The sequence below is a fragment of the Hylobates moloch genome, unplaced genomic scaffold (assembly GCF_009828535.3).
Source record: "Hylobates moloch isolate HMO894 unplaced genomic scaffold, HMol_V3 SCAFFOLD_14, whole genome shotgun sequence".
Classification (NCBI taxonomy): domain Eukaryota; kingdom Metazoa; phylum Chordata; class Mammalia; order Primates; family Hylobatidae; genus Hylobates; species Hylobates moloch.
This window is the reverse complement of record NW_026652289.1, coordinates 9,850,216-9,866,268: the sequence shown is the minus strand read 5'-3', so window position 1 is coordinate 9,866,268 and position 16,053 is coordinate 9,850,216. Positions and strand designations below refer to the sequence as shown.

Sequence of the window (16,053 nt, the reverse complement as noted above, 5' to 3'; positions counted from 1 at the left end):
CGCCATTCTCCTGCCTCAGCCTCTCCGAGTAGCTGGGACTACAGGCGCCCGCCACCACGCCCGGCTAATTTTTTGTATTTTTAGTAGAGACGGGGTTTCACCGTGGTCTCGATCTCCTGACCTCGTGATCCGCCTGCCTCGGCCTCCCAAAGTGCTGGGATTACAAGCGTGAGCCACCGCGCCCGGCCTGAGCCATTCTTTTTACAGCCCTGGAAATGTGGTTTGTGACCATATTGAGGCTGACCAGGGAAACCTGCCCAAACTTGTTGGGAAACCTGCCCAAACTTGCTAGAAGGACTTGCAGGGCTTCTGCAGGTGTTGGCAAAATAGGCAGTTGTAGGGAATTTATTGTCCCTTTAAGAACTTATTGAAGTAGGGCATGGTGGCTCACACCCGTAATCCCAGCATTTTGGGAGGCTGAGGTGGGAGGAATTGAGGCCAGGAGTTCAAGACCTGCCTGGGCAACATAGTGAGATCCATCTCTACCAGAAATAAATAAATAAATAAGGCCGGGTGCAGTGACTCACGCCTGTAATTCCAGCACTTTGGGAGGCCAAAGCAGGCAGATCACCTCAGGTCAGGAGTTTGAGACCAACCTGGGCAACATGGTGAAACGCTGTCTGTACTAAAAATACAATATTAGCCGGGCGTGGTGACACATGCCTGTAATCCCAGCTACTCGGGAGGCTGAGGCAGGAGAATCACTTGAATCTGGGAGGCAGAGGTTGCGGTGAGCCAAGATCCGTGCCACTGCACTCTGGTTTGGGTGACAGAGCGAGACTCCGTCTCAAAAAATAAAAATAAAAAGAATAATTAACCAATTTTTTTAAAAATGTGTATTTTGTTGAGAATTTATTGTCCTGGGTCTCCTTTGCAGTCTGTTGTGTGTCCTCGTTCTTTAAGACACTTGGGCCTGACGCTTGCAAGGAAGCCATTCTCCTTTGTGTTTTCCTTTGGCTGCAGACCACAGGGGTGACCCTGGACTCTAATACTGAGTTCTGAATGTGCCGCTGTGTTAAAGTGAACAATCAGAGAGAGAGGATGCAGGTTCTCCTTTTCCTTCTGACCGAATCAGTCAAAGGAGAATGCAGCATCTTTGCTGTGGTTGCTGTCAGTTCTGCTGAAGTCTTTGATCTATTGTTTAAATGGGGTTTATGGTGACTGAAGACAGTGGTCAGTTACAAAACCAAGTTCCTCACTCCCATATATTTCCTCATCAAGGGAACAAGGCTGGAAGCTCTGTTTAGATTTTCCGTGATCTGGCACCTGACAAGAGAGATCCAAGGCAGTCGAGTAACATCTCACAATCGCTCCTTTGATAGGTGAGGCGGCCTCCGTTATGATCTACCGTTAACTCACGAGGAAACTCCACAGAGGTTCCTGCCCAGCGTGTGGGGCTGGGGAGGGAGAGGAGCGTGCAGTTGAAAACATGACCCCATGTGACCGGGTGTGGTGGCTCACACCTGTAATCCCAGCACTTTGGGAAGCCGAGGTGGGCAGATCACTTGAGGCCTGGGAGTTAGAGACCAGCCTGGCCAACATGGTGAAACCCCATCTCTACTAAAAATACAAAAATTAGCTGGGCGTGGTGGTGGGCACCTGTAATCCCAGCTACTTGGGAGAGTGAGGCAGGAGAATCACTTGAACCCGGGAGGCAGAGGTTGCTGTGAGCCGAGACTGTGCCACTCCACTCCAGCCTGGGTGACAAGAGCGAAACTCCATCCCAAAAAAAGAAAAGCCGACCCGTGCACATGACCCGTCCGAGCACAGCCAGTGGTTCCCATAAACCCCTAAGTGAATTTAGGCCAGACACATGTGAACACGTTAGGAATTTTCTTAATTTGGTCGGGATGTGAGGAATCCTGGCATGCCCCGGAATCACCTGTGCAACTTTTACAGCATGCCTCTACGAGGGGACTTTGCAGGGAGGTCAGATGGCCTAGACCTCCCCTGGAGCAGTGACCACACTTGGTGTGTGTGCTTGTCCCATCACTGACTCATGCTTAAGAGGTGAACTTGATTGCAGCCCATTTTACTCCACCTTGTTTTTCCCGAGTGCCTCTGAAACTCTAGGTGTGAGGCCAGGCACTCGGCCTTAGAGACGCCAGCTGATTCTGATGCCTGAGGCGCAGGCCCAGACTCAGATATGTAACCCATTTGGGGTGAGGCCTGAGCATTGGGATTTTAAATGCTCCCACTGGTGATTCCAGTGTGAAACCAAAGTTGAGTCCCCCTTGTCCTCATCCACTTGGGTCTGGAAGTCCAGCTTGGGTGGAGCTCCTGGGGTACCTGTGTTGGGTGGCGCCCTCTGCCCAGTGTCTGCTATGGTGCCGGGCGCACAGGGGTGGCTGCGAGTGAACTCACTGGTGTGTTTCCTACTGCAGGTCCCTGTTTGTTGTGCTGGACAGCCTGGCCTGCACGGATGGCGCCATCGGCGCAGCAGCCCAGGGCTGGCTGGTGCGTGCGCTGTCCCTCGGGGACGTGGCTCGCATCCTTGAACCCTTGCTCCTGCTCCTGCTGCAGCCAAAAACCCAGAGAACCTCCATCCACTGCCTCAAGCAGGAGAACTCGGCTGGTGAGCAGCCTGCACAGGACCCGAGGGTGAGGGAGGAATGGGTGGGGGGACTGGACCTCAGCAGTGATAGTTGAGGGACTGAGGCCCACTAGGTGGTTTTGTTAGATGCAAATGGTACTTTGTAAATTGTGAGGACTTCGACAATTTAAGGACCCAGTGATCTAGCATTTAGAACTATTACGGAGTGGGTTTGCTGTTTTCACTGAAAAACCAGATTATTTTGCTATTAATAAAGGAAAATTGGCCAGGCATGGTGGCTCACAACTGAAATCCTAGCATTTTGGGAGGCTGAGGCAGGTGGATCACCTGAGGTCAGGAGTTCAAGACCAGCCTGGCCAACATGGTGAAACCGTGTCTCTACTAAAAATACAAAAATTAGCCGGGTGTGGTGGTACATGCCTGTAATCCCAGCTACTCAGGAGGCTGAGGCAGGAGAATCTCTTGAACCCGGGAGGTAGAGATTGCAGTGAGCTGAGATGGTGCCACTATACTCCAGCCTGGGTGACAGAGAGAGACTCTGTCATTCATAAATACATACATAAATAAATAAAATAACTTTTATTTGTGAACCTTCAACTACAAGGTAAGTGGTTTATTTTCTGTCTGTGCTCTAAGATTCTTTTAGACTACAAAATCTTGTTAATCAAATTATCAGAAATGAAGAAGAAATAAACCTTTCAGTTCAGAGAACTTCCAGAGGCATCTTTAACACAAACGTAAAAGAATGTAGGTAGAAATTAGGAAAGGAAAGAAAAACTAAATAAGCCTGATGAGTCAATTAAACTTCAATGATTAATATCTAATGCATTTTATGAACTAACATTACTTCCTACAATAGCTGTATTTAATGACTTCACAATTTTCTAAGGGATGGTTTGCAAACTTTGAGTGAGTTTGTTTAGCTTGAGGCAGAAATTTAAAAATAATAATAAGTACTGCATTCATTCACTCCAAGAAAAGTAACAGATAAGGCTGTAAAAAGGTTGTAGTGACCTAGTCTAAGAAGTAAAAACCAAGGCCCAGAATGTGGCAAGACAAGGGTTAAAAAGTAAAGAAGGGCTGGACGGTAGCTCACCCCTGTAATCCAGCACTTCGGGAGGCCAAGCCAGGTGGATCGGGAGGCCGAGGCGGGCGGATCGCGAGGTCAAGAGATCGAGACCATCCTGGCTAACACATTGAAACCCCATCTCTACTAAAAATACAAAAAATAAGCCGGGCGTGGTGGCGGGCACCTGTAGTCCCAGCTACTCGGGAGGCTGAGGCAGGAGAATGGCATGAACCAGGAGGCAGAGGTTGCAGTGAGCCAAGATCGTGCCACTGCACTCCAGCCTGGGCAACAGAATGAGACTCCATTTCAAAAAAAAAAAGAAGGAAAAGAAGAACAAGTTTTCCTCTGCCTAGCAAGCTCACTTCAAGGACAGTTATAAGCTAACGCTGTTTGAGAAGTTGAAACCAAAGGAATAAGCTCCAGACACCCCGCTTTCCGGGGCAAGAGTGAAGGAAAAAAAGGACAAATGTCGGTATTTAGCCAGTTCTTGTTTTTTCTTATCCTGTATTTATCTTAATCTTTTTTTTTTTGGAGACAGGGTCTCGCTCTGTCACCCCACCCAAGCTGTAGTGCAGTGGGCAATCTCGGCTCACTGCAACCTCCACCTCCCGGGTTCAAGTGATTCTCCTGCCTCAGCCTCCTCAGTAGCTGAGATTACGGGCATGCACCACCATGCCCGGCTAATTTTTTTTTTTTTTTTTGTATATTTAGTAGAGACAGGTTTTTACCATGTTGGTCAGGCTGGTCTTGAACTCCTGACCCCAAATGATCCTCCCGCCTCAGCCTCCTAAATTGCTGGGATTACAGGCATGAGCCACCACTGCCCGGCTATCTCAACCTTATCTTACAGAGAAAAGCAGCCCATTAGCTTACAGTAAGCAGAGGTGTGTGAAATGGCTTCCTGTCTTTATAAGGCTCCTGGCCTAAACCTCTAACCTCTGGTTTTCCTTTAGGGGAAAAGCTGGCTGCCCTATCAAATAGGAAACATTTTATTGTTCCACATTGTAAGAAAGTAAAACTGAAAGAAGTATAAACAAAGAACCTTCTTAAAAGTTTGGCTACTATTGATGGCAGCTACATTTTTTATATTTCTTTTTCTTTCTGTTTTAAGAGGAAAGCTCTATCTCCACAGCTCCTTGGGCATTATTATTATTATTATTATTATTATTATTGAAGAAGAGTCTCACTCTGTTGTCCAGGCTGGAGTGCAGTGGCGTGATCCCAAGTCACTGCAATCTCTGCCTCCCAGGTTCAAGCGATTCTTCTGCCTCAGCCTCCTGAGTAGCTGGGATTACAGGTGCTGGCCACCACAGCCAGCTAATTTTTTGTATTTTTAGTGGAGACGGGGTTTCACCATGTTAGCCAGGTTGGGTCTCGAACTCCTGACCTCAGGTGACCCATCCGCCTCTACATCCCAAAGCGCTGGGATTACAGGCGTGAGCCACCACTCCCAGCCTTAGTTTTTGTATTTTTATAGAGATGGGTGTTTCACCATGTTGGCTAGGCTGGTCTTGAACTCCTGAGCATCAAGTGTTCCGCCCACCTCGGCCTCCCGAAGTGCTGGGATTACAGGCGTGAGCCACTGTGCCTGGCCTTCCTTGAGCTTTAAAAGTCCCCCAGCACTACCTTGCTGCTTCCTCGAATCTGTGTTTCCTGCTGACCACAGAAATGGTCTGCCACCTCCGAGTAGGAGAGAACATCTTTGCTCTGCCATTTTCTTTTTCTGAAAAAAATGATAAGTATCCTGCTTACCCCACCCTATTTCTGTAATCCTGTAGAAATCTATTTTTAAAATACTGCTATGCACTTCAAGCAGCTCATCAATTTCTGATGTCTCATTCTTCATTTCTTGATCTTGCTTAATGTACATGGCATAGATTTTTTTTTTTTTTTGAGACGGAGTCTCACTCTGTGGCCCAGGCTGGAGTGTAGTGGCGCAATCTTGGTTCATTGCAACCTCTGCCTCCTGGGTTCAAACCATTCGCCTGCCTCAGCATCCTGAGTAGCTGGCATTACAGGCATGCGCCACCATGCCCAGCTAATTTTTGTATTTTTAGTAGAGATGGGGTTTCGCCATGTTGGCCAGACTGGTCTCGAACTTCTGGCCCCAAGTGATCCGCCCACCTCAGCCTCCCAAAGTGCTGGAATTACAGGTATGAGCTACCATGCCTGGCTCATGGCATAGATTTATTGAACACTGCTTATTTAAAATGTTTGGCAATATCAAAGACTTTTGACTCACTTCTTTTTTTTTCCTTTTCTTCTTCTTTTTTTAAAAATAGGCAGTGATCAGTGGCCTATTTGACTTCTAAAAGAGACTTGAATGTTTAAAAGTGTCATACGTTTTCTGATTATAGAAGTACTAACATGCTTATTTTTAAAATGGAAATAATGAGGACATAAAAACCTAAGTGGAAGTCCTTTGTAATGCTAGTTGATAGAACTAGGGATTGTTAATGGTTTGGCAGGTCGTCTCCCAGACTTTCCTAGTGGCTGTGTGTTATACATACTCTCTCCTAATTGGGCTCATTCTATATAATACTCTTCTGCTGCTTGATTTTTTTTCCTTTCTTTTTAGAGACAGGGGCCTCACTCTGTTGCCCAAGCTGGAGTGCAGTGACACCATCATAGCTCACTGCAGTCTCGAACTCCTGGGCTCAAGAGACCCTCCTGCCTCAGCCTCCTGAATAGCTGGGACTACAAGTGTGTGTCACCATACCAGATAGCTTTTAAATTTTTTATAGAGATGGGGTTTTTCCATGTTGCCCAGGCTGGTTTGGAACTCTTGGGATCAAGCAATCCTCCTACCTTGGTCTCCCACGGTATTGGGATTACAGGCATAATTCACTGTACCTGGCCTGATTTTTCCTTTCTTTTTTTTTTTAGACAGAGTCTCACTCTGTTGCCCAGTCTGGAGTGTAGTGGCATGATTTCAGCTCACTGCAACTTCCATCCTTCAGGTTCAAGTGATTCTCCTGTCTCAGCCTCCCACGCTGGGACTACAGGCACGCACCACCACGTCCAGCTAATTTTTGTATTTTTAGTAGATGGGGTTTCTCCATGTTGGCCAGGCTGGTCTCAAACTCCTGACCTCAGGTGATCTGCCTGCCTAGGCCTCCCAAAGTGCTGGGATTACAGACATGAGCCACCATGCCACCACACCCGGCCTCCGGTTTGTCTTTATACACAAGTGACATTTCGGTGAATATCCACATCCTTATGGCTTTGAAAGTCTTCTACTGACATTTCTGCAGGATACATTTCTGTTTTTTTGTTTTTTGAGACAGAGTTTCGCTCTTGTTGCCCAGGCTGGAGTTCAGTGGCACAATTTCAGCTCACTGCAACCTCTGCCTCCTGGGTTCAAATGATTCTCCTGCCTCAGCCTCCCGAGTAGCTGGGATTACAAGTGCCTGCCACCACGCCCAGCTAACTTTTTGTATTTTTAGTAGAGACAGGGTTTCACCATTTTGGCCACGCTGGTAGATAGGGTTTCTCCGTGTTGGCCAGGCTGGTCTCGAACTCCTGACCTCCGGTGATCCACCTGCCTTGGCCTCCCAATTGCTGGGATTACAGGTGTGAGCCACTGCGCCCGGCCAGGAGACATTTCTTGAAAGAGAATTCCTAGGAAAAAGTAATACGTATTTTTAAAAATTGCTCTCCCCATAAAGTTAAGATACTTAAGTTTACTGTAACAATATAACTAAATGATCCTATCCTTGAACGTTCTGTAAAACCTATCCACCTTCCTTTGTCTACTTTTGTCTGTAATGTAACCCGGACTCTGGTGGTGGTGTTTCATGTGAGAGTTTTAGGAATATTGATCTTTCTGTCTGGCTTTAAGACAAAGACCGCCCTACAGCTAATGTATCATAGCTGACCCTTCTGTTCTAAAGTCGTTTGTCATCTTGTAACTTTCAGATGACTTGCACCGTTGGTTTAACAGGAAGAAAACCTCTTTCAGGGAGGCATGTGCAGTGCCCGAGCCTCAGGAGAGCGGCTCTGAGGAGCACCTGCCTCTGAGCCAGTTCACCACAGTGGACCGTGAAGCCATTTGGGCTGAAGTGGAGAAGGAGCCCGAGAAGTACCCGCCGCGAGGCGAGCTGAGCGAGGAAGAGCTGCCCTACTACGTGGAGCTTCCAGACAGGACGGCCCACGGCGCCCCGGACAGCAGCGAGCACACCGAGTCTGCAGATACAAGCTCCGGCCACACGGACAGCGAGAACACATCCTCCTTCTCCTCCCCTTCCCACGACCCGCAGGAGCTGAGCAACGAAGAGAACTGCTGTGCGCCTATCCCCATGGGGGGCAGGGCGTACCCCAAGCGCTCGGCCCTGCTGGCGGCCTTCCAGTCAGAAAGCTTCAAGGCTGGGGCCAAGTTAAGCCTGGTGCGGGTGGACTCGGACAAGACGCAGGCTTCTGAGTCGTTCTCCAGCGACGAGGAGGCCGACTTGGAGCTCCAGGCCCTCACCACGTCCAGGCTGCTGAAGCAGCAGCGGGAAAGGCAGGAGGCCGTCGAGGCCTTGTTCAAGCACATCCTGCTCTACCTGCAGCCCTACGACTCTCGGCGGGTCCTCTACGCCTTCTCGGTGCTGGAGGCTGTGCTCAAAACCAACCCTAAGGAATTCATCGAGGCTGTGTCCAGGACTAGCATGGACACCAGCTCCACTGCACACCTCAACCTCATCTCCAACCTCCTCGCTCGCCACCAGGAGGCCCTCATTGGCCAGAGTTTCTATGGAAAGCTCCAGACCCAGGCCCCCAACGTGTGCCCCCACTCCCTGCTCTTGGAACTGCTCACCTACCTCTGCCTGAGCTTCCTGCGCTCCTACTACCCTTGCTATTTGAAGGTCTCGCACCGAGACATTCTCGGCAACCGGGACGTGCAGGTCAAAAGTGTTGAGGTTTTGATCAGGATAATGATGCAGCTGGTCTCGGTGGCCAAGTCTTCAGAAGGGAAGAACGTGGAGTTCATCCACAGCTTGCTGCAGAGGTGCAAAGTTCAGGAGTTTGTCCTGCTCTCCCTGTCGGCGTCCATGTACACGAGCCAGAAGCGCTACGGGCTGGCCACCGCCCACCACGGCAGGGCCCTGCCGGAGGACAGCCTCTTTGAGGAGAGTCTCATTAACTTGGGTCAGGACCAGATCTGGAGTGAGCACCCGCTGCAGATTGAGCTGCTGAAGCTGCTGCAGGTGCTGATTGTCTTGGAACACCACCTGGGTCGGGCCCACGAGGAGGCGGAAAACCAGCCCGACCTGTCCCGGGAGTGGCAGAGAGCCCTGAACTTCCAGCAGGCCATCAGCGCCCTGCAGTACGTGCAGCCGCACCCCCTCACCTCCCAGGGGCTGCTGGTCTCTGCGGTGGTGAGGGGTCTGCAGCCCGCCTACGGCTATGGCATGCATCCGGCCTGGGTGAGCTTGGTCACGCATTCCTTGCCCTACTTCGGAAAGTCCCTAGGCTGGACGGTGACACCCTTTGTTGTCCAGATTTGCAAAAACTTGGATGACTTGGTCAAGCAGTATGAAAGCGAATCTGTGAAGCTCTCTGTCAGGTGCGTTGCGCTCCTGTGACATCTTTATTGCTTTAGTGATGGTTTTTATAATGAATGACTGTTTTGCCATGGATGTCGGTTGGAGGATAATTTCATTCCATGAGAAGCCTGTTTAGCATTGTCAAGAGGGGTAACAAGCAACTAAATGTTCTGATCCTTTACTTTATTTTATTTTATTTATTTTATTTTTGAGATGGAGTCTTTGTCACCCAGGCTGTAGTGCAGTGGCATGACCTCAGCTCACTGCAACCTCTGCCTCCCAGGTTCAAACAATTCTCCTGTCTCAGCCTCCCGAGTAGCTGGGATTACAGGCCCCTGCCACCACACCTGGTTAATTTTTTGTAGTTTAGTAGAGACGGGGTTTCACCGTCTTGCCCAGGCTGGTCTTGAACTCCTGAGCTCAGGCAATCCCCCTGCCTCGGCCTCCCAAAGTGCTGGGGTGCTAGAGTGAGCCACTGCGCCCAGCCCTGATCCTTTATTTTAAATCCACACAGGTACCCAGTCTAGCTCAGTGTTACAGGGCATGTCAGCTACTCTCTACTATTTTTGCAAAACAGAAATAAAAATGTGAATCATCTTCACAGAAATTCTAAAACTTTGAAACCATTTTTCCAAAGTGACTATATGAATGTAAAATCGCACAAAGGGTGGTTAACATTATTATAATGATATTCCATGACGAGAGCTCCAGTTTATTTGAGATGGTGATCTCTCTCTAGTTCCTGTGTTTATATATAGGATTGATTAGAAAAGCTTATGGCCTCATTCTTTAAAAATTCTCAAACCAGTTTCTCTTTTCTTCACCACAGCACAACCTCCAAGAGGGAAAACATTTCTCCGGATTATCCACTCACCCTTCTAGAAGGTCTAACGACCATTAGTCATTTTTGTCTTTTGGAACAAGCCAATCAAAACAAAAAGGTAAATTTTTTTTCCTGAGTTCAAGGCAATTTTCATGTATTATTTTGTCTTTGGGCTATGACTGTTTCAAATAAGTAATGTATGTATGTAATATCTGTAACTAATATGCGTATGGAGGTGATGCAAATGTGTATGCAAACATTACATAAGTCATGTACACACGTATGCAAATGCATGTGTGTTAGCAATGCAAGTGCCTACGCAAATGCGTATGCAAATGCATGTATATAATTAACGCAAATGCATGTGTATAAGTATGTATGTCAGCCATGCAAACATAGTTTTCTTCCTGCTGGCACTCCCTGTGCCAGCCCTTTGCCCATTGTTCCATCAGTAGCCTATGAGATAACATATAAAGCCACTTGTTTAATTTTAGGCTTCTAGTCATCTTTTTCCACGTATTTTTTACTTGCTGTCATGGTGTTCATGAAATCTGAGTAGGCAGACATTTTAGCTGTTGGTTATTCTACACTGTCTGGGATTAAGTCTTAGAATACATCTAACACGTTGGTTGAATGGTTGAAAAGTTTGTAATTTGGAACATCAGACTCACAGCTGTCTCTGTGAAAGAGAACCATGGGTTGAAATGCACAGAGAAGCTTATTGCTCCCAGACCACCACATGTATGAGTTGCTTAGAAGAGAGTCCAACAGCCCAGACCTAATCCCGCCAGCACTGCTGCCCTCGTGGGAAGAAAAACCATTCCATAGACACAGCCGGCCTCATGTATTCATTTTAATTTTTAGACCGTGGCCTCAGGTGATCCTGCCAACTTGAGGAATGCCAGAAATGCCATTTTGGAAGAGCTGCCTCGAACTGTTAACACGATGGCCCTTCTCTGGAATGTTCTCAGAAAGGAGGAGACTCAAAAGAGACCTGTCGACCTCCTAGGGGCCACGAAGGGATCCTCTTCCGTTTACTTTAAAACCACCAAAGTAAGAGGAGGTCTCTGTAGTTCTGTCATTTACTTGGTCTTGTATTGTTCCACCCACAATAAATATATATAGGAAAGTGTGCATGATAAACAGATGTGCTCAATGAAACCCAAGTCAGAAGTAGAAATCTCTAGTTCGCTTGTTATCAGTAAGTTTCCTATACCTGAAATGGAGGAGTCTGAGTGGTTTCAGCCTGTTTTCTTCTTATTTTGCATTCACCTTATTTTGTAGTTAAAAGTAAAGTCTTGGCCGGGCACGGTGGCTCACACCTGTAATCCCAGCACTTTGGGAGGCCAAGGCGGATGGATCTCCTGAGGTCAGGAGTTCAAGAACAGCCATGCCAACATGGTGAAACCCCATCTCTACTAAAAATACAAAAATTAGCCAGGTGTGGTAGCACGTGTCTGTAATCCCAGCTACTCAGGAGGCCGAGGCAGCAAAATCTCTGGAACCCGGGAGGTGGAGGTTGCAGTGAGCCAAGATCGCACCACTGCACCCCAGCCTGGGCGACAGAGCAAAACCCCATCTCAAAAAAAAATTAAAAAAATAAAAATAAAGTCTCTAGAGCTAGGCGCGGTGGCTCATGCTTGTAATCCCAGCACTTTGGGAGGCCAAGATGGGTGGATTGCTTGAGCTCAGGAGTTCAAGACCAGCCTGGCCAACGTGGCGAAACCCCGTCTCTACAAAAAATGCAAAAATTAGCTGGGTATGGTGGTGGGCACCTGTAGTCCCAGCTACTCAGGAGGCCGAGGCAAGAGGATTGCTTGAGCCCGGGAGATGGAGGTTGAAGTGAGCTGAGATCACGCCAGTGCACTCAAGCCTGGGCAACAGAGTGAGACCCTGTCTCAAAAAAAATAGTCTGTAGTGGTTCAAGGCGGGGATACCTAGATCCTCACCTCTAAATGTTTTAGAGACCCAAGTCTTGAGTCTCTAAAGCATTTCTGCTAGACAACTCATCTCTGTTCTGCCTTTAGTGGTGCCTGTCAAATATGGCCCCATCAGAGTGGAATGTCAGGATGCCTTTGAGTTCTTAAACCAAAAACGCACAACCGTGAATATTTATATATAGTTTAGTCTTCTTCGGTTTTCAGTGTCTGCCTCAGAAGGCTGTAGGCGCAGGACTCGGTCGCTCACCATCTGTGTTACTGTGTGTGGCATCTCAGAATTATCTGCCACATCTGACATCAGTTGAGAGCCCCCAGGTGCCAGCTGTGGCCTCAGGGATGATCCTTGCCATCCTGCTTTTAGGTACCACAGTGCACTGTTGGCCTCCAGACATTGCCTCCAGACATTCTGTCGGTTCCAAGGGTGCCAAGGGAATTCCGTATTTCAAGCTCCTACAAGAACCTGCTCTTAAAAAGATTCAGAAAACCTTTTTTCTCACTCAGAAAAAAAGATTTTCTAAACCTTTTTTAGGGGAGCTTCCTGTAGTACTCAGCCCCTCTGAGCCTCCATTTCCTCGTCTGTTAAACCAGACTGTGGCTAGCATCTTATCCTCATGGGTTGATGGAAAGAGTAATTACGATAAAGGCCGATGCTCATTAGGCACTTAACTCCTAGCCCTCCCTGAGGAACCCAGGGCTGAGGAGCGGGACCCCACATTAGTCCCTCTAGAGCAGAAACCATGGTGGAAAGGAGGGGACAGCTCCATGCTGGCTCAGTTGCATCTAATGTGAAATAAACATGGGCGGTTGACACAGGAAGTGCTGGGTAAATCCGTCTCTTCGACAGATGTTTTGTGCCTGCTGCCACGCACCAGGCTCTCTTGCTTTACCGGTGGACAAGAGAGATGAAGTCCCTGCCCCTGTGGCAGAGGCAGACATTAACTGGCAGTGTAATAATGATGCGAGCAGGGCTTCAGAGAAACACAGGGTTTCCTGAGAGTGTGTGAACAGGAGGCCTGGCCTGATCTGGGGTTCCTGAGGCAGCGCGGCTTAGCTGAGGCCCCAGGTGGAGAGGATTTCACTAGGGTGGGCATTTCAGGCTGGGAGAGCAGTAGGATTTACAGAGTGAGGAACGTGGCAGGAACACAGAGAAATTCATAAGTAGCAAGACAGAGGGTGCTGAGTGACAGCAGGACCATGTTACAGGTTTAAATTGATTACCTGATAAAATTAGTTAAATGGTGCTTATTTCTGGAAATTGAGCAACAACTTTCCTAATGTATATAAGCGTGTCCGCAGCAGATGGAGTCAAGCTGAGGCTGTGGGATTTCCAGATGGAAGCAGTGCTGCAAAACCTTGCCAGGCTTCCTGTAGGACCCCCGCTGTGCTCACAGCAGCAAGGGTGATATTCATCGTCTCCCAAGATGCTCCTGGCCAATCGAGCTGGCCATCCGTCTCTCCACCTTGGCCTCTCACTGCCCCTTCCCCCCGGCATGACACGCCAGCATCACACATCCAGCTCCTTCCAGAAAGGGTTTGATTCCTCCCTTTGCTGGGATCCACCCATCAGGGAAGCACCTCAGCACAGCACTGGGCACAAACATGACAGGGTCCTTGCTCTCGGTATGGACAGCAGTGGTGGTTCAATGTATGTGATGCCATAGCCCCAGTATTACTCTGCAGTAACTTTTTTTTTCCTATTTTCTAGACCATAAGACAAAAAATTTTAGACTTCTTAAACCCCTTAACGGCCCATCTTGGGGTTCAGTTGACAGCGGCTGTTGCGGCAGTGTGGAGCAGAAAGAAAGCCCAGCGTCACAGTAAGATGAAGGTAAAGTTTAAAAAGTTAGAGGAGTGGTTCAACTTACAGTGACAAAGAAATACCACAGAATCATGTGGAATCAAAGGTGACATTGGAAGCCAGCATGGGAAACTATTGAGTTGAGTTAATCATTTTATCTTATTTTATTTATTTATCTATTTGAGATGGAGTCTCTCTCTTTTCACCCAGGCTGGAGTGCAGTGGTGCGATCTTGGCTCACTGCACCCTCCACCTCCTGGGTTCAAGTCATTCTCCTGCCTCAGCCTCCCATGTAACTGGAATTATAGGCGCCCGCCACCACACCGTTAATTTTTGTATTTTTTAGTAGAGACAGGGTTTCACCATGTTGGCCAGGCTGGTCTTGAACTCCTGACCTCAGGTGACCCACCCACCTTGGCCTCCCAAAGTGCTGGGATTACAGGTGCGAGCCACCGTGCCTGGCCGATTTCATCATTTGAAATGCATGAGATAATATAGCTGTGTCTCAGTACAAGTAGAATGTGTATTGGGCAGGTAGGGAAGAGCCCACCTGACTTCTGTTTTCTAATTTTTCTGTAATGAGTATATAGTACTTGTGTTTAATCTTTTTAAATCTAAAATACATATAAGAGTATATATAACATGAACATTTTTAAAGAATAAAGAAGGCACAGTAGCTCACACCTATAATCTCAACACTTCGGGAGGCCAAGACGGGCAGGTCGCTTGAGCCTAGGAGTTTGAGACCAGCCTGGGCAATATGGCAAAAAATTAGCCGGGCATGGTGGTGTGCACCTATAGTCCCAGCTACTCAAGAGGCTAAGGTGGGAGGATCACTTGAGCCTGGGAGGTGGAGGGTGCAGTGAGCCATGATTGCGCCACTGCATTCCAGCCTGGGCGACAAAACAAGTCCCTATCAAAAAAAAAAAAAAAACTTTAAACTACCTGAGAACATACTACTACCCATTTGGCTTAAGAAATGGTTACTTATCCTAGCACTGTGGGCCTTTCTTTATTTGTAGTACCATCTTACTGCTTTTTTAATGTGTAGAAATCACACTTGTTAGCTGGGCATGATGGTACGCGCCTGTAGTCCTAGTTACTTGGGAGGTTGAGATGAAAGGATCACTTGAAGCCAGGAATTTGAAGCTGCAGCGAGCTATGATTGTGCCACTGCACTCTAGCCTAGACAACAGAGTTGACACCTCATGTAAAAGAAAAAAAAAAAAAAAAAAAAGGAAATTACATTTGTCCATGATAATACAGAAAATTGAAATCACCAATCATATTTCTATGCCCAAAGATAATTTCTTTTTTTTTTTTCTGTTGAGACAGAGTCTTGCCCTGTCGCCCAGGCTAGAGTGCAGTGGCGCGATCTCAGCTCACTGCAACCTCTGCCTCCTGAGTTCAAGCAATTCTCCTTCCTCAGCCTCCTGAGTAGCTGGGATTACAGGCGCATGCCACCACACTCAGCTAGTTTTTGTATTTTTAGTAGAGACAGTTTCACCATGTTGGCCAGGCTGGTCTCAAACTCCTGACCTCGTGATCCGCCTGCCTCGGCCTCCCAAGGTGCTAGAATTATAGGCGTGAGCCCAAAGATAATTTCAGTTTGTATTTTACCCATTCTTTATCCACTTGACTGGTCCATCATGAAGTCCTGCAGGGGTTGGCTTACCTTTTTCAACCTCAGTCCTTTTCCTTTGTTCCCTCCCACCCCCGCTCCGTTCCCTGCTCAGGGTCTGCTGCTGTACCTCCTGGACACTCCCCCAGTGCTCAGCCTCTGTGGCTGACATGGGCACCTGTTCTCTGGGAAAGAGTCAGTGGTCGGTGTCCGAGGCCACCCTCCTGAGCGCCTGTGGTCTCCTTCCCCGGTGAGGAACCTAGCGCTAGTTGTTTTTCTTCCACATGCCCATGACCAGGGTGTGCAGACTTCTGTCATCAAAAATATGCCTCCTATACCGGCGCTTTGCTTCCAAGGCCAGCAAATGGGAGCCTGAGTTATCTGTTTTTTCTTCCTGTCTTCATATTTTTTATTCCATCTCTTGTTTCCTTCAAATTTCGTATATTTGTTTCTAAAATGCTTTCTACTAAATCCAAACATACCACTATTAACAGCCCCATCATGGACTGTACCTTTTATTCCTAATTTGTATCAAATTATGATGTTCCCATGGGTGGCGTCCTTTACCGAGTTCAATAGGAACTGTTTATTTAAAAGAGATTAAAACAGGCCGGGCGCGGTGGCTCATGCCTGTAATCCCAGCACTTTGGGAGACCCAGGTGGGCAGATCACCTGAGGTCAGGAGTTCGAGACCAGCCTGGCCAACATGGCGAAACCCCT

At 47.9% G+C, this 16,053-nt stretch overlaps 1 protein-coding gene across 1 annotated transcript in view; it reads left to right on the top strand.

The window, feature by feature from the left end:
- Nucleotides 1-16,053, top strand: part of DOP1B (DOP1 leucine zipper like protein B) — a 130,362-nt gene that overhangs the window by 78,221 nt on the left and 36,088 nt on the right. The window contains exons 17-23 of the mRNA XM_058427852.1: nt 1,222-1,322; nt 2,385-2,575; nt 7,542-9,171; nt 9,981-10,092; nt 10,839-11,027; nt 13,620-13,783; nt 15,449-15,583. Coding sequence (XP_058283835.1) covers nt 1,222-1,322; nt 2,385-2,575; nt 7,542-9,171; nt 9,981-10,092; nt 10,839-11,027; nt 13,620-13,783; nt 15,449-15,583 — 2,522 coding nt within the window. The remainder of the gene's footprint in view (nt 1-1,221; nt 1,323-2,384; nt 2,576-7,541; nt 9,172-9,980; nt 10,093-10,838; nt 11,028-13,619; nt 13,784-15,448; nt 15,584-16,053) is intronic.